A 24,942-nucleotide genomic window follows, 5' to 3' on the forward strand; every position below is an offset into this window, starting at 1 on the left:
TAAGAAACTCGAAAAGTGGTCTCTCCATTGATTTAGCCGGACGGTTTTTTCATTGAATTGACGGCCGTCTACGGACACTACAGGACCAAGCGAAGGAGCGTTATCCCTTGTCAGATCGCAAAGATGTTTGTTCAGGTTCCCGACATCACCTTACATGGTAGCTTACTCCAGATCGTTTGTCTATTCTAGAAAGAGTTTATTGTGTCTCTGAATCAGCCTGTTGTGGACCCTGTTGAGTCTTCTATATGTCGGCAAATCACCAAGAAGCTTTACCTGACACCTCGGGTCTAAGATTTCGAGTGTAACGGCCTTGATCTATGACTTGTTTGTACGGTTTTTGTCCAACAACTAGAGTTTCTGAATCAAGGACATTGCTTTTCAAGGTCAATCGTGCCTCCCTAAGTCCAAAAATGGCAAATGTGCGTCAAAAACGATTCAAAATATTAATAGCGCATATGAAGCATACATCAGGTTTGCAAAGGCGTGTTACGTCGATCTTGGGGGGTATGGAAAGGTCGAAATTATTCATCATTGTATTTTTCATTCGTAAATATAACTAAAATATTATGATGCCAGATAATACTGTTTATGAAAAAATAAATACTGAAACTAATAAATCACTTTTTAGACAATTATCTTAATTTACATCAGATTACCTGGATGATACTCTTAGAAATGCGGCAAGGACAAATCCTATAGCCAAGGTTGAGAAGGTTAATGCTTTGGGGAGTTTTTTCCTCGATATGCTAGTGCATCATAAAAAATATGATTGTCTCGCTGAACACTGAGAAAAGGTTGTCCGTCACGCAATAATGCGGACATATTTATAATTAAAACGGATAGGCTTATGAACATAATGCGGTACGAGGAGAATTTGAAAGACATAAAATGCAAAAACTACGTTACATCTAAAAAATATATAATTGATTTTTCTTTATGATATAAGTAAAGGAAAAAAAATATTAGCTTTCTTTCTTCGTAGATGAAAAACAATACAAATTAGAAAAGCATAATGTAGTAACATGCTTTTGACTACATAACTTATTACCTGTTTTGGCTGTTTTAGGTTCTTTACCAAATTCATGGTCCTCTATCTCTTTGTACCAAGTTTCAACTGGAGCATTACCAGAAAGTTGGAAATTGGGGCTGTTAGACCAAAAGCAATAAATATTTTCGCCATATTTTCTTTCGGGTCGATGCTCCATCTTATCATTTAATGAAATTTTCTTCGCCCATTCGGTTGCATACTTAGATATCTATATGAAAAACAAAACTAAAAAAAAGAAAATTACCGTAAAATATAAAACGAAAAATACTTAAACCTAAACAAAGAAAAAAAAAATACTTATGCCAAAAAGTAATTTTCCTTTGCACACAGAAAGATATTATTTCCAGTACGAGTTCTCGTCATTACCCAAAGAAAGATAATGAAGAAAGATGCCATCCGGACGAATCATCTCCCTGATAGTCCAGGAAGAGTGAGAAAAAAGGGCCTAACCCGAAACAAATTACAAGAGAAATGATTCTTTGACTACCCAACTCAGAAAAATGCGCTGATTTCAAATATACAAAGATTACCCATCTAGCTGTTTCAAAAATATATTTTTTTTTAGCTTGAGGTTGACTTTGAGGAGGGAAAATTCGTGTTTCCATGTAAAGGCGTTCAACAACAAAATCTACGTCTAGAATAGGGTGCTAGATCACCGTGATTATGAAAATCACCTTTACGTGAACGTAAAATTAAAACTATCATATAAATATTCAATCAGTTCTTTAACCCTTTCGTGAACGATAAAATCCCACAGTTCCAGAATGTAGAAATCCTTCGGGTGCTTCTAAATCGTGGAAATATGTGGAAATGATAGACATGCTTAAGAAGTTCATCCAAGCAGAGCGTAAGGAGAACTTTAGTCTTCAGCTTCAGGCAGTGAAAGCTACATTGCCGTATTTCCCAGCGTCCAGTCTCTTGATACATGCGAAGTCTGCCAGGGTCTAGTTACAAAATATGGAACAGCTGAAAACTATCAATCCCAACTTGTTTGACGATTTTCAAAACGGGAGGTATGTTATACGCAGATCCAAAAATGTTGGGTGGGTCTGTGGTCAGTGAACAGGGCCTCATGAGTTTGCTGAAAACTAATGGTGTTCTCATAAGGGGAGGCTGCATGAATTGGTTACAAAGGCTGACTTGATTACCCTTAGCACCAACTTGTAGTGTAATTAATTAATCGATAAAAACTTTTGCTAAGGTCCAGTACAAGATGAGCAAACAGCACAAAGAAATTAGAGAGTTTAGAATTGAACATGATACCCATAACACCAGCAAGCTCCTTTGCTTCTTGCTGAGAATACCCCTTTCGCAGAAGACCCGAGATTCTGAAACATTACTTATAGAATTACAGCTAATGAAAAAGACAGTGTCGACACAGTTAGATCTGTTGGACAAGAAATCATGGATAGCATGACAGTGGAAAACGTTAACACGTACACATTCAAGACAAAGTCTGTGGCCTTAACGCGTACTAATAGAGCTGCACTAGTTATTAACGTACAGTCAGTTTCCGTTGATCCAGCATTGATGTTTCAGCGGCTGTAGACAATTGTTGGAAATAGTGACGATGATTTGGAGTCATACTTTAAGTATGAATTGTTTTCATTGTCTCCGTCACTTTGAAGCAAACGGACCTCCACGATTAGCCGATAAGCCTGCCCTAACTGATGCGATGGGGCGTCTGGTTGCCGAGCAGCAGCTAAAAATTGAAGAATTCGCCAAAGATTTCAGTGACAACTATACAGCTCTCGAGGGTGGGGCAATGCTTCAGCGAATCCTTGGAGAAACAACTTATGATAGTATCTGCCAAAAGTACGTTGACTACGTTGCACGGAAATACGGGATTCAAGGGATGTCGGGGGTTTTGACGGATGCGACCAAGCACTTTTAATCAAAGACATCATCTACTTGAGACGGAAAGAGACACTATTGTATCTGCAGATCAATTTTAGCAGGAACATCGTCTGTTCTACAAAGAAAGAAGTGTTCCTTAGAAACTTCAAGAATAAGCAAGCAATCATAGCCATGACCATTGACTACCTGACCAAAGCTGGGTGTCAGGTCCAAGCGGAAGGTGAAGCTGATCTTGTCATAGTTCTAAATGCAGTTGAACTACTTTTTTTATGCCTACTGTCCTTGTAGCAAACAATCCAGATCTGCTTATACTCCTGTGTAATCATGCATACATAGGTAACCTATCGATATACTTTTACTCTGAGCCTCGAACTAGAATCTCAAAAAATAGAATTTGGGATTTAGATGCAAAAAAACTCAAACTTTGATTTGGTATATGCAGCAAAATCGTTATGCCAACGACTTCCTTGGGTGTGATTAAACTTCTCGTGTCTATGGCAGTAGGACTACAGCTTCTGATGAAAAATAACGAGTTATTAATCCGAACGGGAGAAAGAAAGAACATTTTGGTATAAGTGTCCAGGGTCAACTTCAGCCCTCAATCAATTGTGTCATCTCAAACTAATCGAGGAAGCTACATCATCTGCTTTCGTATGTGGAGTATAAAGTTCTTCCTCTTACCATTGATGCTTGCAACTGCCATTCATAACGAGTTTATTTGCAAGTTGAATCGCTGGAACTCTGGGATGAGTTCCAGAAAAAACTCGACCCTGCCCAGTTTCGTTGGATAATTCAGAATACATTATATCGCCTTATTTTTGGTGGACTCCCCACTGCCTCCGACTCGCTCCTTGCAGTTTTTCATTGTAACTGCAAAACTGACTGCTTAAATATACGATGCGCTTACAAAAGAATTAGCACGAAATGCACTTTGGCCTGTGCACCTTGTAAGGGAACAAGTTGTGCTAACTGTGTCACAATATAATTTCTCAGAGTTAATGATGTGGAAGAAACTGAAGATCTATGAATATCGAATTTTTTTCTTTTTTTATCACATTTGTTTACTACATAACTGAAAAAGTCGAAAATGTTTCAATTGTTAGTTAAACCATCGAAATGGGTGATGGTTGTCATTCTACATTTTAAGACCAGTTTCTTTCAGATTAAGAGTAGTTTAACACTGATGGAATATTCTAAAAAAGTTTGATTTTACATTGAAATAATCATGATATCCATAATTACTGTGCTCTAGTACCCTATTCTTGACATCAATTTTGTTGTTGTACGCCTTTATATGGAAACATGAATTTCACCCCCTTAAAATCAAACTCAATCTAAAAAACCTAACTTTTAGTTTTAAGTTCAAATAAAAGTAGCTTTCATAATCACCGGGATCTAGTTACCTATTCTAAACATCAATTTTTTCGCTGTACGCTTTTATATGGAAACAGAAATTTCAACTCTTCAAAATCAGCCTCAACCTAAAAAAAAATAATTTTTAGTTTAACGTTCATATAAAGGTTATTTCCATAATCACTGTGATCTAATACCCTATACTAGAAATAAATTTTGTTCTTGTACGCCTATATATGGAAACATGAATTCCCCCCCCCTCCCCCCCCCCCCCCAAAAAAAAGTCCATGTCGACCTTAAAGAAGCATTGTTGTGAAATAGCTAGATTAGCAAACTTTGCATATCTGAAATGAACGCATTTTTCTGAGTCGGAGAAATTAAAGAATCATATCTCTTGCAATTCGTTTTGGATCAAACCATTCACTTCATGGGCTAATAAAACGCGTTACATGATTCGACAGGGTACAGGACCTGGAGGTTCTCCAGTCCTCTTGATTACTTCACCTGTCTGAGCAGCTCAGGTCTCGCTAACTTTGCTAGTATAAGCATCAACCTTGACTGCCCAGTAAGGGAAATTTTCTCCAGACAGTGAAATTAAATTTGGTGAACTTTTCGGCCCTAATTCCAAGGGCCTTCCTCAGCACAGCACCAACAAATATATATATATATATATATATATATATATATATATATATATATATATATATATATATACTAGCTGTTGGGGTGGCGCTTTGCGCCACCCCAACACCTAGTTGGTGGGGCGCTTCGCGCCCCCCCAAGCCTCCCCGCGCGCGTAAGTCGTTACGCTCCATATTAGTTACGCGCCATTGTAGCTGTGTCCCTGTGTCCCACCTGTGAATAGAGATAGATATAAATATATTTTTTTAACTACGTAAAACATGCGAATATACAACATTCTTCGCTGTCCCATTGTCTTTGCATGTAAATAGCATTTATATTCCCTGTGTCCCGGTCGTCATTTGTGTCCTGGTGTCCCAGTTTGTATTTTCTCTTTGAGTGTCCCGGTCGTCATTTATATTCCCTGTGTCCCAGTGTCCCGGTCGTCATTTGTGTCCTGGTGTCCCGGTCTGTAATTTCTATTCAAACAATCCCTGTGTCTCAGTCGTCAATTATATATCCCGCCTGTGCCCCCGGCGTCCCCGTTGTAGTTGTGTCCCTGCGTCCCGGTTGTCATTTATGTTCCCGGTCGTGATTTGTGTCCGGGTGTCCCAGTCTGTAATTTTTCTTTGAGGTTCCTGGTCGTCATTTATATTCCCTCTGTGTCGGTCTTTGATATGTTTTGACTCTCGCTTTCCAGGCGGATTTTCATCTAACTGCGCGGTTTTGCGTTCTTTAGCCGCAAGCTTGTTTTCTTGCTGTTCTTGTGATTCCTCGGCACACTTTCTTTTCTTACTTTCTCTATCAGCTGCAAGCCTGTTTTCTTGCTGTTCTTGTGATTCCTCATTACGCTTTCTTTTCTTACTTTCTCTATCAGCAGCAAGTTTTTTGGCATAGACTTTTTGAGCAGCTTCCTCGGCTGTTGCCATTGTAGGTTCTTCAGTCATTTTACAATTAAACACTTTTCCGTGAACGCATGTCTTAAATACCATTAATGACGTCACCGTCAAAGCAAAAATGACGACAACTAATTTCATGACGTCAGCCGACACAGAAACATGACGTCACCTGATCCACAGATCCACAGACAGACAACTTATTTTTATATAGATATATATATATATATATATATATATAACTTAAATTAAAATACCAACTTTAAAACTAAAATTGTTTTTAAAACTTTTAAATCAGCTCTAGCATCATTAATTCAAAGAAATTCAACCGGGACTGATAAATTGCCCGCTGAAACACCAAGCTCAACTCATATTTGATTTTGACCATAACCACAAACAGCTCAAGACCCTCTAGCGGGAGACTATGCAAAAGATCGATGGGCGTCATTCTCAGTCACCCAGTACCAGAAGAATCGACCCCTATGAACTTGCAGCCCCCGCCCACAACAAACCACTCTCAGCACGACTAACGGCACCGAACTCCTGCTCCTTCTACACTGGTGACACTGCCAAGTAAGATTTTTAAGCAATTGAGTAACAGTAAAAAATATAATCATTGAGGGAAAAAAGAATAGATATTAGACACAAACTTACCGCCTCGTCAATTTCTACCTCTGGTACGTTATGGTTTCTCCTGTACTTGTTATGGGCTTCTAAACACTCGGTGACAAAACGCTGTGTTGTAAAAGACTTGTTAGGTTCTTCCAGGACCAATTTAGTTTCTTTGACCTCTTCTCCATTACTTTTTTCATTTACATTATTTTCAAACTTAGATTTTTTCTTTTTCTTTGATGGTTTTGTGACTGGTTTAGGTGAAGCAATAGCCGGCTTCTTCTTTGAGGGTCTAGGAAAGTGTTTCTATATAAGCAAGGTCTTTCGTATGTCAGAGTTCAATTTTTCAACACATATATAAATAAAGCATAATATTGAGCTATTTCCTCAACAAAATTTTAATGAAATATATATATAATATATATATATATATATATATATATATATATATATATATATATATATATATATATATATATATATATATATATATATATATATATATATATATATATATATATATATATATATATATATATATATATATGTATATATATATATATATATATATATATATATATATATATATATATATATATATATATATATATATATATATATATATATGTATATATATATATATATATATATATATATATATATATATATATATATATATATATATATATATATATATATATATATATATATATATATATTGGTTGTTCTACATTTGCTTTTTTTTCATAGGCATATATTTTGGGGGTGATACCTAACACGGGGATACCATATGTATTTTATGGTAGGCACACCACTTGACTGGGTAGAGAATTTAAAGTGCCGAAACCCTATAGGCCAGTGTGTATTCTCCTGATGAGCCCTTGTGTTGGGTTGTTACCTCTGAATTATTTGTCTATATTGTTTTTATTGTTTGGTAAATGACGACTTATACTTATTGACGACATGACTGCCTGTCCATGGATTATTCTTTATGGTTGATTGTGTATGACTATGCTGCTTGACCTGTGTGATTGTATGGATGAGTAGGGTTAAAGCCTCATTCAACTGCTGGTCTATATTAATCACTAATGTAGGAAAACAGTCTTCCTTTTCTCCTTCTGTCTTCCTTTTTTTTGTTTTTTTTTTAAATATGTTTGTGCTGTTGCATTGGTGATTTCTCTTTTCGTTTTATATATATATATATATATATATATATATATATATATATATATATATATATATATATATATATATATATATATATGTATATATATAGTTCTAAGTTCTAATGAAAATAATAATTTAAAACGGAATTTCACTTCAAAAAGATATGCTAGATGCAGTTTTGAGGAGGATGTATCTTGATTAGTTGAATTAAAAGATTAATCCTCAGTCTTGTCCTATGCATAGTTCAAGATTAAGATATTTTTTTTTCTTTAACGAGAAGAGAGCTTTGATCAGCTCCTTTTGGTATTATCTCCTTATAATATAACTTATCAAGTCTGTTTAAAGGATTGTACAATCCCAGACTAGACTACTTATAAAATACTACAACTAATACTAATAACTAACCGCAGCACCAAGCCACCTGAGGCCAACACAGCTAAGCACGCACCTCCTCCAACCCAATCTATTCAAGGCCTCTCCCTTTACACTTTCCCAGGAAATTTCTATTTCCTTTAAATATTCATTTATGACATCCTCCCGCCCCAGACGAGTACGATCTGCTTTCCGTTTAGTCCCAGACGGATGGCCAAAAATGACAATCTTCGGCAACATGTCATCCTTCATCCGTAGAACGTGGCCTAACCATCTCAACCTTTCATTCATTATAGCCCAAGAAAGCGGGATTGAACCACATTTTTCGTACAGCCTACTCTTAGAAATACGGTCAGTCAGCCGGGTACCCATAACAATCCGTAGGTGATTTCTCCGGAAAACATCTATTAAATTTTCATCCGCTTTTCGGAGCATCCATGCTTCAGAGCCATATTTGACCACTGTCATCACTGTAGCTTCCAATATGCTAATCTTGCTTTGCAGACTTATAAAATAGAGACAACCAATACTAATTTCCCTGTCATTCTCATGCGCGAATTTCCATTTTTCCCTATAAAAACCTCCCTTGTATATTAGCTATTAAATTTGTCAATTAACTCTTCCTCTTTTCTTTTCTTTTATTTTATTGTTGTTTGCCACTTACCGCAAAAAGATTAGTTAATTAGCTCATTGTAATATTATTTTTATAGTCTATTTTTATTTTGCCTTTGAATTTTGTATTGATCATCCCATGTATGACACATTTAGTTTGCAACTAGTTCTTCAGGGCATTTATTATGTTTCCGTTTCGATTTTCTTTACTAAGAATTTCACACGTCTCTATTAGAGCTTTTGATTAAATTTTGAAAACGAATATAAGTCCATCTCTTTTTCACTTTAATGGCAGCCTTCCTTCATGTTTTAAGACCAAACTAGCAGTAAACAGTTTAAGAGTATAAAAAAACAGCAATAAGGACAGAAATCTGACCTGACGCACCTACTTCCTCGTAAATATCATTGAGCCCCCGGTTATAAACTTGCATTTTTTAACGTATTTTTCAGACAGTTCGTGGTAACTAACTGTCAGCAAGGAGTGACTTGGGCCGACAGTAACAGAAACTTTAGAAGAGAAACTTTGATATTAATTAATTCATCAAGAGAATAGAATTTTGTGCTAGTTTCAAATATAAAAACTTCACTAAGTTGAGTATTATCCGTCAATAAATACGAGCCTGAAAAAATTACCTGATTTTCAAAATAAGGAGGGGGATACTCTTGATAGGCAGGCAATCTTAATAAAAATCATACAATTAGACTCATTATATCGTAGCACTCTGCTATAAAGGTTTCTAGCTTATGTCAACAAAAATGTGAAATTTCGTTTTCTCAGAAGAAGGATCGCGGATATGTGTTATTTGTTGGTTCTTTTTTTCCCAGGGGTGAATGTATCGAACTGATAGACCTAAAAGACCGAGATGGAGGGTTTATTCGAACGGAAATTAAAAGTTTTAGTTATTTTTAAGTCAGCCTTTTTTGTACCTTGGGAAAAAGGCGTTTTATTCCATTTTGGCGTTTTCTTTCCATTTCTTCCATTTAAATTTTTTCAATAAAACAAGCTTTTCAAAGAAAAGTCAAGAGCTCTATTAACCCAAAAATGAGCAATAATAAAGTCAAATAATCTTCCAAGCGTAAAACTACCATAAATCATTATCAATAAATGAATAAACGTCAACAGAAATTATAATAAATAGCCGAGACAATTTCAAAACGAGCAAAAATTAACAAGAGTACGACTGAAAACCCCCATGCCTTCTCAAGACTAAAAAATTATTTTGCACTTAGCTGAATAAAAAACAAACAAAAAAAATATGACCATCAATTGTCAGTTTAACTGACATATACTGATATTTATTCCTTAAAGTTTTGAAAAATTTGTATTTATGAAAGTAATAAAAGTGAAAACATTCAAAATTGATTTTGTTTGCATTTTATACTCGGGTCTTGAGAAGGCATGGGGGTTATCAGCCCTATTCATGTTAATTTTCATTCTTTTTTAATATGACTTGGATATTTGTTGTAATTGTGGTTCGTTTTGAGTTTCATTTATTTATTTATTGTGATTTATGAGTAGTGTAGCATTAATAGACACAGAAATCACACCCTTATTTGGGCCTAAAGAACCTAGATCTGAATGACCTACTTGCACATTAGCATGTCCAGACAGGTTTCCAACGCTTATATAATTTGTATAACCAGTTAACCTAGTAACTAGATCCGGTGAATGACCTACATATTCCTAATTCCTGTCCCGGCACGCTTCATTTGATTTACAACAAAGTAAATCGTTTCATTTGATTTCAAAATGGACAAATAGAATTTATGATACAGTATAGAACTTTACTTTAATCTATGTTATACGCATAGTATAGCCACTTGTGTCGTCATATTCATGGGAATGAGTGCTTCTATCAGCACTTATTTTAGAGGAAATGTCCCTACCTCCAAAGGGCCCAGTGCCCCTCCTTAAAATTTTACCCCCCCCCCCAACAAAAAAAACAACAAGAAAGACAAATTTTTAATGTCAAACGAAAAATAAATACAAATTAAAAAATAAAAAATAACAAGAAATAAAAACAAATTTAAAAGTAAAAATAACGGAAAATAAGAGCAAGCTTAAGAGTGAAAAAACCGAAAAATGAAACAATTTAAAAATACAAAAATAGCAAAAATAAAAGCAAATTTAAAATAGGAGAAAAACAACGAAAAATAAAACTAATTTAAAATGCAAAAAAATAACAAAAAATAAAAACAAATTTAAAAATGAAAACAAAAAAGCACACTAAGACAGACACAGAAAATCAAACAGTAGCTCATAGATACAGGCACAGAGAAAGAGAGAGAGAGTGAAAAAAAAATCAAAAAAACACTTTAAGTCAGACACACAAACACACAAAGAGAGAGAGAAAAAAAACAAACAGAGACGCGAAGAGTGATAGAGAGAGAAAAACAGACAAAATACAGATTCAAACGCAAAAACACACAAAGACAGACAGAGAAACAAGACACGCAAAGAGAGAGAGAGAGAAAGAGAGAGAGAGAGAGAGAGAGAGAGAGCTGTTTGATTATTTCTCTCTCTCTGTATTGGTATGTCTGGTCGGATGTTTGCTTGTTTCTAAGTCTATCTTTGTGTGTTTGTATTTCTAATTCTGTATGTTTGTATATGCTTTTCTCTCTCTCTCTCTCTCTCCCTCTCTCTCTGTGCCCGTGTGTCTAAGCGGGATATTAGCTTGTTTCTGTCTGTCCCCTTTCCCCTGTCTGTTTTTGTGCGTTTGGGTGTCTTAATATTTTGTTTGTATGTGTTTTTTGTCTCTCTCGCTTTCTGTGCCTTTGTGTCTGAACGGGTGTTTACTTGTTTCTCTTTGTGACTTTGTGTCTGACTATGTGTGTCTGTATGTATTTGTATCTCTCTTTCTCAATGCCTGTGTGTCTGAGTGGATATTTTTTATCCCCATGTTTGTCTTTTTGTTTTTGTGTGTCTGACTCTGTGTGTTTTTATGTAATTTACCTCTTACCCTCTCTGTGCCTGGGTGACTTAGCAGATTTTTGCATGCTTCTGTGTCTGTCATTGTGTATTTGTATATCTGACTCTGTTTGCTTATATGTGTCTTTTTTCTCTATTTCTTTATGCCTGTATGTCAGAGCAGATTTTTGCTTGTCCCCATGTTGGTCTTTGGGCTTTTGTGTGTCTGAGGGAAAGCAAATGGACCTTTTCTCTCGCTGTAAGTCCAAGTATAGTTAAAAAAAACTTATAAAAGTTAAATCTGATCATGTGTTGCAAATCTTGTTTTACTATTAAAGAGATATTTCCGGTGCATGGCAAGAGCTTTAGAACACTTAAATAGTTCTTAGTAAATATTATAAGTACTTTTTTTATTGATCCAATTCCTTTCTTTCCAATATAATGTTTTTCCGCTATTTGAAGCTCGTAAAACAAACAACAAAACACAAGGAATGTGGTTGATCTTAATACTTCAGCATGCACTTACATTGGTGGTAGGACATTTTCTTCGTATTCTCCAAGAAAGTTTCCAGTAGGGTGATAGTTACAGACTATGAAGAACTTTCCTTCTACAGATTTCGAGAAGCCTACTCCAAGGAGCTTCGTTTCTTTCCAAACTAGTTGAGTAAAATGTCCTGGAAGGAAAGCCATATGAAGTCCAAATAGTTAAGAAACACCACCACTTTATTAAATTTAGTTTTTTTATATGACTGTTTAAATCCCTCTTAGAAGAATATAAAGACAGTCCAATGTTACTAAGTAGCATTATTAGTCGTTCCAGTGTGTGTAGGCAGAGGTTTTACGTAGGAAGAATGAGTGAATGAATACCCCTCAATAATTTTTTGGTAAGGGATAAACGAAATGAGTTATGCGTGAAAAATCAGGGCATTATAAGCTTACTATCTGAAGCGATTTGAATTCAATAAATGAGAAGAACAAAATTAACAAGACGACAAAATGAACGAAAGAAAGTGAAAATACTAACAAGAAAACCAGTGAAATCTCGTTCTCAATTGGTAAGTCCAATTTCTTATCAGGTAAAAGGATATATAATACGAAATTGGATGTAAAATTAGTCAAAATAGAAGAAAATAATGACACATTATCTGCCGCAGTTTTGATAATTTAAGTAATTACAGTGGAATCGCCAACTAGAAACCACAAGTGATTCCATGAAAACCCTGAGATTAGGTAGTAACCCCTTGTCAGTAGCAACGCTTTGCTGGCATCTGGCTGGGAATTGTGGTCAAAAGTATATTTTTGCCCAGAGAGGATCAAAATACTAAGGAATTCAAAATACTAATTAATTTGTAACAGTCTAAAACCCTTAACTAGAGGTTTTGAGCCATCATATGATGATAAACAAGGGAAGATACTTTTTTGTATTGTTAGGTACATCCCCTCATTTACTTATTAATTTAAAAAGACCCATTTCACAAAATAAGTTTTTCAAAGAAAAATAAAAAGCTCCAATAAACTAAAAATGAGCAGTAACAAAATCAAATAGTCTTCCAAGCGTAAAACTACCACGAATCACAATCAAGAAATGAATGAAAGCCAAAACAAACAGAAATCACGATAATTAACCGAGCCAAACTTAAAACGCCCAAACATTAACATGAGTAGTGCTGACAACCCCCATACCTTCTCAAGACTAAAAAAAAATGTGCACTTTACTGAAAACAAAATATATATTATGTGTCTGTTTTGGGTTTCATTTATTTATTGGTGGTGATTTGTTGTAGATTTACGCTTTGAAGATTATTTGACTTATATTTCTGTTCATTTTTGGTTTAATGCAGTTCTTTATTTTTTATAAGAAATTTGTTTCGCGGAAAAAATGTTTTTTTTTATTAACATAGTCTTTATTATGGAAAAAAAACATGGTATGTCTTTACGGTTTCTTCCATAAGAATCCATAGTTTGGCCTGCTATTTTTAGGTTGGAGAAAATTTTCCACCAATTTTTAATCCTGACAAAAATTGTATCGTTTTATTTAATTCTATACCTCCACAAGTTGACATGAAAAATAAAGCAAAAGTAAACATTCCCTATGAAGTACAATGAACAAAATTGCTGTCATCAGATTAGCGGGATAGGGATTTGTTGAAAGAAGGTCTGCTGTGGAATCCAGAGTTATGGCTGTCATTAAAAGCAGGAAATTCGTTTAAAAGTAGGGATTGGGTTCCGTTTAAAACCAGTGAGGGGATACTACTGGTGAAAGAGTCGAGGAGATACTTATAAACTTGTATTTTATTTTCTGCGGACTACTTATAAAAACTTCTGCTCATTCATTTTGTGTTTCATTTTGTGTTTTCAGTAAAGTACTAGTTTTGTGAATTCTATGGAAATTGGCAAATATCCTGTTACTTGTTTTTGCTATTTTTGTTGTTTCTTCGAGTCGGTGGCACTAATTTGTAAATATCAAGTTACGCTTTGCTCATTACTTCAGAAATGAAATGTTTGTACTGAATGAAAACTTGGGCTGTTTTAATTTGAGCTTAAGCTACATTTTGACATTCATTCTGAAATTAGCTAACTTTTGCATAAAATCAAGACGTAACCCTTATATTACTCACTTTTGTTTGAGACCTCGAAGGAGTAAGTAAAATTTTTACTTCCATTTCTATATTTCCCCACTTCCTTAAAGAATAGGGATTTTCCACAAAAACGATTTGCAGAGATTACTGTGAATTAGATAGAGAATTTGTACCTATATTCGTTTCATATAGCCTAGATCTATGCCTTTTTCTGACAAAATTGAGGTAAATTTTCTCCTAGTTAAAATTACTTGTCATTAGTTTTGCCCATTATTCTTGGTCCTACTAAGAAAAAATCCAAAAAACTTATAATAATTTTTGTCCTTGGAAAATTTTATTTCCGCTTTTCTCCCAATTTGGAATTTCGGAGCATACAAAATCTTGGGTATTAAGAAGTTAAATATTTCTATCATCCTAAATATTTGAAAGTGTTTTTAGGAGTATTTCATCCAACAATTGGATGTATTTATTTCGGACTGGTAAAGAGGTACAACTTTAGAATTGATTGCAAGCTGGGTAAACCATGTGGCTATATATATGTGTTACATATGGCTACAAAAACTTAATATTTGTAGCGATTTTCTAAAGAAAGGCTATCTTGTGAACTGAAAAATTTTATTGGTCACTGGTAGATTATCGAATCGAATTTAAACAATTAATACCAATTAAAATCATAGTTGCAATTCCTGACTCAGCTTTTAATTTTATCACTTTAAAGTTTTTTTTTTCAAAAATTGTTTTTCAATTTTGGGTTACCATGGGCCGTAGTTTTTTTCTTTTTTGGGTTACAGCTATCGCTGCAGCTATGATAATAGTGGAAACATACTTTCAGATAGGGTATCATTCAAGGGCTGTGCATTAAATTCTCTAGCATATAGTATTGTGAAAGATTCTACTGGCTAGAGCAAAATTACAATAATTGGCCTGGGTAAATATTTGCATTCAATTTTAGTGAGGTAACAGCATGATGCTTGTATGGACAAATATCATCTAGAAAAAATTACCTGCAGATGAATCAGCTGGCTCTTGTCCAAAATTATATTTTTCAATTTCTGAATACCAGGCAGCAACTGGCTCTTTTCCTGTTACAACTCGAGATGACTCTGTAGTCCATATGCTAAACAAGTTCTCTCCGTATATGCAGTTTTGTCGATGCATCATCTGACCATCATGACTGAGCTTCTCAGCCCACTCCTGTGCGTATTTACAAAGCTGAGATGTAAAATTATATATTAGAATCGACGAAGGACGTCTGTATTCTTTTGTTTTTTTTTACTAGCTAATGAGCTTTTGAGCAACAAATTAAAGCAAAACCTTTCAGTGCTACTATATGCTGCAATATACAATGAAAAATGTCAACTATAAATTACGGTAACTATTTTTTTAATGAACTTCTGAAAGTGTTGGGTTTTACATAATTTTGTGGCTATTAGTGACTTTTTAAGCTTGTCTCCTTGAGAAGTAAAATTTGGAGTGCAATTAATTTTCGACAAGATATACTCTATAGGTTCTAGTATCGCTTCCTTACTTTTCTTGGAATTCCGTTTTTTTTTAAAGTTAGTACCATAAAAGATCACATCAACTTGGTAAGTTTTACCCCTATCTTGAACGAGTAGATTGACTAACTGTGATTTTCTAAGATGTACAAGAAGCCTCCTTTAGCTTATTCTCAAAGCCCATTTTGTACCCTTCATAGGATTCTGAAATAGGAAGAAGAGAGGGGCTGCAAGAATAGACAACCTTCTATGTCTACCTTGTCTCTTGATTTATTCCTAAGAACATTAGAATGTCTTAAAATACAATAAAAGATTAGCAAGATTCACCAATCATAAAGGAAATCAAGAAACATGCAGTAGCTTTAGAGATTTTTGAACAGCATATAGCACATTAAGCTATTACAAGCAAACGAATTACCAGAGAATACAGATATCACCCGTCAGTCCTTTTTGCCCACATCCTGCAGTAATCATTACCATCCAGGAGAAACGTATTATACTTTTCCTATTGGAACATTGTCAAAAAATGACATGGTCATATTCACCCACAGATGTATTATAGTCATACATACAGGAGGAAAAGTGTGAAATTCACTGGTATCACGGGATCACTGTTCAACATGTAAGCCATCTATTACATATTTTTACTTATGCTGTTCCTTGAACTGAAACATACAAGCTGAATTGGTTTACTATAATTTTAAAGAAGACCTGCTGAAAGCCTGAAAGGTTTGTCTGATATTTTTTTATTGCAAACAGGATTACTTGAGCACTGCTGCTAAAAAAGAAAAGAAAATACTTATATATATATATATATATATATATATATATATATATATATATATATATATATATATATATATATATATATATATATATATATAACTCACTTCAGCACCGAGCAGCCTAAGGCCAACACAACTAGGCACGCTCCTACTCCATCCAAATCCTTTCAAAGTCTCCCTCTTTACTCCCTCCCAAAAAAGCTCATATTTCCTTTAAATCTTTCCCTACGAAATCCTCCCACCCCATTCGGGAATAATTTATTTTTCGTTTAGCCCTAGGGGGTTGGCCAGCAAGAGCAGTCTGTGGAAATCTATCTTCTTTTATTCGCAGGATGTATCCTAGCCATCTCATTCTTTTTTTATATAGCCCTTGAAAGCGGGATTGAGCCACATGCTTCCCACAGCCTACTTTTTGAGATGAGATCAGTCAGTCAGGTACCCAAACCAGTTGATTGGCAATTTTTCTCGAAAACATCTAGCAAATTCTCTTCCATTTTCAGAGCATCCACGCTTCAGGACCATACTTCACCGCTTTCGTCACTGTAGCTCCCATTAAACTAGCCCTGGCTCACAAATATATCTTCCTATTCTTCCAAACTTTTTTCAACATTGAAAAAAACACCCTGGGCCTTTACTATTCTATTTTTAACATGTTTGGTGGATCCACCGTCTTTACTGATAATACTATTTATGTATGTGATGCTATTCATTTGATTCATCTTCTCGTTACCAAACCTGACTTCTTCACCTTCCCTTACTCCTAGTTTTAGCGACTTCTAATGACTTTGTGACAATTATTGTATTCTTGATATAAATTTTCAAACCTATTCTTGCACCCTGAACTCACAAAATATCTAAAAGTTCATTCATCATAATGATATTTATATCTAGGATGCTTAGATCATTCTTTAAAATGAGCCTCTTCCAATGATTATTCAACTACCCCATCCATAAAGAACTTTTTACACCCCCAAGGCATAACTTACAACCCCTGTCCCCTGGTTCTGGGGGGTCAACCCTGGAGGCCTTGTTATATGATCTTTGGAATATTTTTAAACAAAACGGCTATCTCAAAATTTTGATATGATACATTCGGGGAAAAGAGGGCGAGAGAATGTTGTCGGGGAGAGGGGGGGGAGTTACCCTCCGATAACTTTCGAGTCTAAAAAGAAAACTAGAACTTTGAACTTTCAATCAAATGATCCTCCTTTGAAATCTCTACGACCTCCCTTTCATAAGAACCTTATATGCCCCTGGAGCACAACTTACAACCCTTGCGACCAGGGTCTGTGGGCTTGTTTCAACCCTGGATGCATCGTTATGTGGTTTTCAGAATACTTTTATATTCATTGATATATTCTTTTTCGACTACTTCGAACAAAACGGCTATCTCAAAATTTTGATCAGATACATTTGGAAAAAAGGGCATGGGGGGTTAGTTTCACTTCAGCTACTTTTGGCACTTAAAAAGGGCACTCGAACTTTCGATTTCCAATAGAATTAGAACCCTATGAAGTTTATATGACCACTTTTCCATAGAAACCTTGCATTTCTGCAATTTAGCACAACTTATAGTCCTTGCCCTGAGAGCTGTGGGGGATTGACATCTTCAAAGACGTAATTTCTGGCCTTCTCAACTATGCTGGACAAAATGGCCATCTCAAAATTTTATGTGCTAATTTTTTAGAAATGATGGGCGTAAGGGAAGGGAGTAGGTGGTCCTTCAATCACTTTTGACTCTTAATAAGGACCCTAAAACTTTATATTTCCAATCGAATGAGCTCCTTACGAGGTTTCTACAACATATTTTATTTCCCTGGTAAGAAAAAAAATTAAAAAAATTAATAAATAGATAAGTATTACATTGTGCCTAAATCGTTTTTTACTTAGGAAGCTCTATTGCACACCCTTTGCCATTCTTTCAGCTTTACACGTAGTTGCAAATTGATGTAGTAGTTGGAGTAGTTTAGTAGCAGTTGTAGTAGTAGTAATAGCAATAAAAGTAGAAGTGACAGCTGTGTTAGTAGTGGCATATTCATATTACCCTTTGTTCAATTGACTTTCCCCCTTAAGCACTCTCTGAAAGTTCCCACTTAATAACCAAAGTCATTCTTCAGATACACCCTTTGACAATCTGCATGTGCATAGTGTGTTTTGATTTAGTTGAAATTCACCTCTATATTTGTTCAAATGCGTAGTCTCAATAATACTAGGATTATAGTAGTTACTGTGTCGTTTTATTATTAGTAGCGTTGATTTAGATCAAACTCTCCTTCAATGTTTCCTCAGATGTTCGTTTCAATATCCTCCACCTTGGTAGTACTCATTACAGAAGCAGTAGTTTCAGTGGTAGTAGTGGCAGTAGCAGTAGTAGTAGTGGTAACAGTAGCATTAGTGGCAGTTGGTAGCAGTAGTAGTGTGCAAATATTGCCTTTTATAATTAATCACCTCCTATATCATTGCCTGAAGGTTGCAAATTAATAATTTCATTGCTGAGTTGCCGTCATTGCCGTCATTTCCAAGTTACGCCGTTTTTACAATCCGTATGCACATAACGTGTTTTAATTTAGTTCAACACTTACTTGATATTCTCTGCAGGGCTCACCTGAATTTCCTTAGTCTTTTTGAAAGTAAAGGTCAAACATGTCCATCTTTCTCAATGGCATTTATTATATTTAAATAATGCATAACTTTACTAACTTAAAGCTCTTTAACTGTGGGCTGTGTGTGTGTGTGGGGGGGGGGGGAGTGACATCCCCAAAGACATAATGACTTGACCTTTCAATGATGCTGAACAAAATAACTATCTCAAAATTTTTATTGGATGTGATTTAGGAAATGATGGGCGTGGGGGAGGGGGAGGGGGGCCGTCCTCCAGCCACTTTTGACTCTCAATATAGGCACTAAAACTTCCAATTTCTAATTAAATGACCCCCTACGAAGTTTTACGACAACCCATTCTATAAAATTCTTAAATGCCCCTGGGGCATAACTTACAACCTTTGCCCCTGGGCTCTGGGGGGTTGTGTCAACCCTGGAGGCACTGTTATATGATATTTGAACTATTTTGAACAAATTGGCTACCTAAAGTTCAGTTAGATGCATTTGGGGGAAGTGGGCATCGGGGGTGGGCGCTATTTGCCCTCCTATCACTTTTTATCACTATTACTATTGACTAAAATTTATAACTTTGTATCACTATTGACTAAAAAAAGAGAACTAGAACTTTTCATTTCCAATCAAATGAGCCTCATCTAAAATCTATAGGACCACCCCTTCCACAAAAAACCGGGGCAAAGCCTACAACCCTCGCCTCCAGGTTATGGTGGTCGTATCAACCCCGAAGCCCTTCCCATGTGATATTTGAACTATTTTTAACAAAATGGCAATCTCAAAATTTCTATCAGATACAATTAACGAAAAGAGCAAAAGAGGGGGGGCGGCTAAGTGCCTTTTAATAACTTTGACTCTTAAAAAGAGCACTAGAACTTCTGCACCCCAATGGAACCAGCCAACTTCGAAGTTTTAATGACCACTCTTTCCATAAAAGCCTTATATATTAATAATGAACAACTATTCTAACTTTTAGCCCTTGCCCTGAGGGCTGGGGGGTTGACATCTCCAAAAATTAATAACTGTATCTTTTAGCTGTTAAATAAAACGGCTGTCTCAAAATTTTCATTGGACATGTTTGGGGAAATGATGGGCGTGAGGGGATGGTAGACCTCCAATCACTTTTGACTCTTAAAAGAAGCACTCGAACTTTTTATATTCTTTCGAAGCTTCTACTACAACTGCTTCGATACAAACCACCTTGGTGAAAAACAATAAACAATATATTGTGTCCACGGCGCTCTTTATTTAGAAAGCGCTGTTGTGCTGCCTTTGATTCTAATTGGAAGTGGAGTCAAATTGTATAGTAGGAGTTTCCCCAGAATGCCCAGAGGATATTTTTGGCTACCTTGGCATGTAGCGTTTTTGTCTCGTCAAATTCAGAGTATTGCAAGACTATTGTATTCCGGTATTTAACCCTTTTTTGTAGATTTTACTTTATTTTTTAGTGTATCCATTTTCTTAAATTTTATCATGGAAAATCTAGAGGAATCCTCACTCAGATGGTCTTCAACAACTCTCAGGCATATATTTTCTGCAGTTAGTAGTACCTCTGCTACTGCTAAAACCCCTAATATTGTTGTTTGATCCTCCTTTGATAGTATTATGAATAGTACTGTGAATCTGCCAAATACGAAAAAATCCATTTGTGAAAAAATGGTACTTCTTAAGGTTTTGTATTAGTTTTAAGGTTTAATCATTGCCCAGAAGAACTTATTTTCGGGCATATTTGTAGTTCCTGGGTTGAAAATAAGTAAAATTACATTGTCCATCCGACATGCACACTAATAGCAACTTTATTACAGAAGGTTCTTCAGTTTAACACCCCTCCTCATCCCCCTGTCACTCAAAACAAATAAGACTTTGGCTCTTTTTCAAGTCTTGAATTCTGGACAGTCAATAAAGAGAACAGGTATTATGTTATTAGTTTCAGAACCACTGACAGAGGTGAATATTACTGGGTAGAAAGGAGGGGGAGTTTGAAAAAGAGGATTATGAGGCCATGATGTGGAACACATTTCAAATTGCGTAGAGGTTTTAATTTCATGGAGATTGACTGGAAGTGAAAAGTCCCCATCCCTAGGTTAGACTTCCAAGCTATATTTCTACTGACAAAGATTAAGAAAACTAATACTAAAAACGAGGAAATAAACAGGATTTTATGGTCTCAGAATTTCTTTTAGGCACTTGCTTTAATTATTCTTACTCTATTGAACCGCCCCGGAATTTTAACTTTCTACGGTTAGATTGTAACTTTTTATTGTTTTTTCTTTTATAGTAGTGTGCTTTCTATTTTTAGAAATAAACTAAAATATAAAAACACGGTGCAAATTAATACGGAAGAGATTGAAAATAGTTAAAGGGCTCGGTCAATCTGATAGTCATTTAGTATTACACCCTGTGTTAATCGCTTGTATACTTCCTTGTGCGTAGTCATGGGTGACAGCTTCTTGGAGACCGCACTGTTTGTTATTAAATAAAAAAAAACAAGTTTTTTTAACTGAAAGTAAGGAGCGACATTAAAACTTAAACGCACAGAAATTACTTCGTATATGAAATAGGCTGCTTCCTCATCAACGCCCCGCTCTTTACGCTAAAGTTTGACTCTTTCTCTCAATTCTTCTTTTTAAAACAGTAAAAAACTTTAGCGTAAAGAGCGGGGCGTTGATGAGGAAGCAGCCTCTTTCATATACGAAGTAATTTCTGTGCGTTTTAAGTTTTAATGTCGCTCCTTACTTTCAGTTAAAAAGACTTCTTTTATTTAATTTCTGAACGTTTTTGAATCAATGCATGTTTTGATTTTGGCTCTCCGCAGAGGAATAATCAAAACGAAATTTGCATATTTTTTTTTTTTTTTTTGGCTCAATGGCTTTCTCATAATTTTGATCGAATGATTTTGAGAAAAAAAGAGCGGGGGACGAAGCCTAGTTGCCCCCCGATTTTTTGGTTAATTAAAAAGGCAACTAGAGCTTTTAATTTTTTACGAATCTTTTTATTGGTAAAAGATTTACGTAACTTATAAATTAGCTTACGTAAAGAACTTTTGTATTCTCATGTTTTTATTACATATATGAGGGGATTCGCCCCATCGCCAGTACCTCACTCTTTACACTAAAGCTTAAATTTTATCCCAATTCATTAAGAATGACCCCTGAATCACAAAAGCCGTAGAATAAGTAGTTGAAATTACTGAAAATACTTTAGCGTAAAGAGCAAGGTATTAGAAGGAGGTGAGCCCCTCATATGGGTAATAATTTCTGTTTGTTTTAAGTTTGATTGCTGTTCCTTACTTCCAGCTGAAAAAGCTTTTTCACTTTTATTTTTTAATTGTTTTTTTTTTAAATAATACTATTAAATCCTGCTCTCCCTTCATGCAAATTTTCTTCTCCCATTACAAATTCTCGAAGGAAAGTTCCCCCAGCATATCCCCCTCTTCTCAACCCCTCCCCCAAACCAAAAAAAATCCTCCTGAAAACGCCTGTATACTTCCCAATAACCATTACTATATGTAAGCACAGGTCAAAGTTTGTAACTTGTTGCCCCTCCCACAGGGACTGTGGGGGAGTAAGTCGTCCCCAAAGACATAGTTATAAGGTTTTTCGACTACGCTGAATAAAACGGCTATCTCAGAATTTTGATCTGTTGACTTTGGGAAAACAATGAGCGTGGGAGGGGGTCTAGGTGCCCTCCAATTTTTTTGGTCACTTAAAAAGGGCACTAGAACTTTTCATTTCCGTTAGAATGAGCCCAAAAAAAACAAAAAACAAATAAACACGCATCCGTGATCTGCCTTCTGGCAAAAAATGCAAAATTCCACATTTTTGTAGATAGGAGCTCGAAACTTCTACAGTAGGGTTCTCTGATACGCTGAATCTGATGGTGTGATTTTTGTTAAGATTCTATGACTTTTAGGGGGCGTTTCCCCCTATTTTCTAAAATAACGCAAATTTTCTCAGGCTCGTAACTTTTGATGGGTAAGACTAAACTTGATGAAACTTATATATTTAAAACAAGCATTAAAATTCAATTCTTTTGATGTAGCTATTGGTATCAAAATTCCATTTTTTAGAGTTTTGGTTACTATTGAGCCGGGTCGCTCCTTACTACAGTTCGTTACCACGAACTGTTTGATAGCAGCGATACAGAACGAGAATATATACTTAACTATAACGTTTGTTATACTTAACTAGTTTGTACTTGGTGTCAAGAATGAGGCCAGTTTCGTCCATAGTTTTGACCCGAGTCTGGACTTATCTCATTTTGAAACAGTGAGGATTTAACTTATTTTTGCACCGATACAGGACTTTATTTAGAGTCGTTTTAGATCCGAGTCAATCCTTCGATCATTTTTAAACTAAGTTTTCAAACAGTTGTTGGTAACGAACTGTAGCAAGGAGCGACCCGGCTCAATAGTAACCGAAACTCTAAAAAATTGAATTTTGATACCAATAGTTACATCAAAAGAATCGCATTTTAATGCTGATTTTAAATATACAAGTTTCATCAAGATCAGTTGTACCCATCAAAAGTTACGAGCCTGAGAAAATTTGCCTAATTTTAGAAAAATAGGGGGAAACACCCCTAAAAAGTAATACAATCTTAACGAAAAACACACCATCAGATTCAGCGTATCAGAGAACCTTATTGTAGAAGTTTCAAGCTCCTATCAACAAAAATGTGGAAGTTCGCATTTTTTTTGCCAGAAGACAAATCACGGATGCGTGTTTATCAAACAGTTCGTGGTAACGAACTGTAGTAAGGAGCGATCCGGCTCAATAGTAACCAAAACTCTAAAAAATTGAATTTTGATATAAATAGCTACATCAAAAGAATTGCATTTTAATGCTGACTTTAAATATATAAGTTTCATCAAGTTTAGTCTTAGCCATCAAAAGTTACGAGCCTGAGAAAATTTGCCTTATTTAGGAAAATAGGGGGAAACACCCCCTAAAAGTCGTAGGATCTTAACGAAAATGACATCATCAGATTCAGCGTATCAGAGAACCCTACTGTAGAAGTTTCAAGCTCCTATCTACAAAAATGTGGAATTTTGCATTTTTTGCCAGAAGACAAATCACGGGTGCGTGTTTATTTGTTTGTTTTTTTGTTTGTTTTTTTTTCCCCAGGGGTCATCGTATCGACCAAGTGGTCCTAGAATGTCGCAAGAGGGCTCATTCTAACGGAAAGGAAAAGTTCTAGTGCCCTTTTTAAGTGACCAAAAAAATTGGAGGGCATCTAGGCCCCCTCCCACGCTCATTTTTTTCCCGAAGTCAACGGATCAAAATTTTGAGATAGCCATTTTGTTTGGCATAGTCGAAAATCTTAATAACTATGTTTTTGGGGATGACTTACTCCCCCACAGTCCCTGGGGGAGGGGTTGCAAGTTACAAACTTCAACCAGTGTTTACATATAATAATGGTTATTGGGAAGTGTACAGACGTTTTCAGGGGGATTTTTTTGGTTTTGGGGGTAGGGTTGAGGGAGGGGGCTATGTGGGAGGATCTTTCCTTGGAGAAATATGCCATGGGGGAAAAAATTCAATGAAAAGGGCGCAGGATTTTCTAGCATTACTATAAAAAAAAAAAACAATGAAAAAATAAACATGGAAACGTTTTTTCAAATGAAAGTAAGGATTAGCATTGAAATTTAAAACAAACAGAGATTATTACGCATATGAAGGGTTCTAAAAATACTTTTGCATAAAGAGCGAGGTATTTAGGAGGAGATAAATACCTCGCTCTTTATGCTAAAATATTTTTAGTGATTTCAACTATTTATTCTACGGCCTATTTGATTCAGGGGTCATTCTTAAAGAATTGGAACAAAACTTACGATTTAGTGTAAAGAGCGAGGTATTAACGAGGGTACAAACCCCCTCGTACACATAATAAAAATATAAGAATATAAAAGTTTGTTACGTAAGTTAATTCTTAAGTTACGTATATTTTTTACTAATAAAAACGTTCGTTGAATATTAAAAGTTATAGTAGCCTTTTTAAGTAACCGAAAAATTGGAGGGTAG

General features: G+C 35.4%; 1 protein-coding gene across 1 annotated transcript in view; it reads right to left on the reverse strand.

The window, feature by feature from the left end:
• LOC136035414 (uncharacterized) overlaps nt 1-24,942 on the reverse strand; it is a 91,043-nt gene that overhangs the window by 60,396 nt on the left and 5,705 nt on the right. The window contains exons 3-6 of the mRNA XM_065717207.1: nt 15,030-15,237; nt 11,973-12,120; nt 6,430-6,679; nt 1,049-1,256 (exon numbers count right to left, since the gene is read on the reverse strand). Coding sequence (XP_065573279.1) covers nt 1,049-1,256; nt 6,430-6,679; nt 11,973-12,120; nt 15,030-15,237 — 814 coding nt within the window. The remainder of the gene's footprint in view (nt 1-1,048; nt 1,257-6,429; nt 6,680-11,972; nt 12,121-15,029; nt 15,238-24,942) is intronic.

The sequence above is a fragment of the Artemia franciscana genome, chromosome 14 (genome assembly GCF_032884065.1).
Source record: "Artemia franciscana chromosome 14, ASM3288406v1, whole genome shotgun sequence".
Classification (NCBI taxonomy): Eukaryota; Metazoa; Arthropoda; class Branchiopoda; order Anostraca; family Artemiidae; genus Artemia; species Artemia franciscana.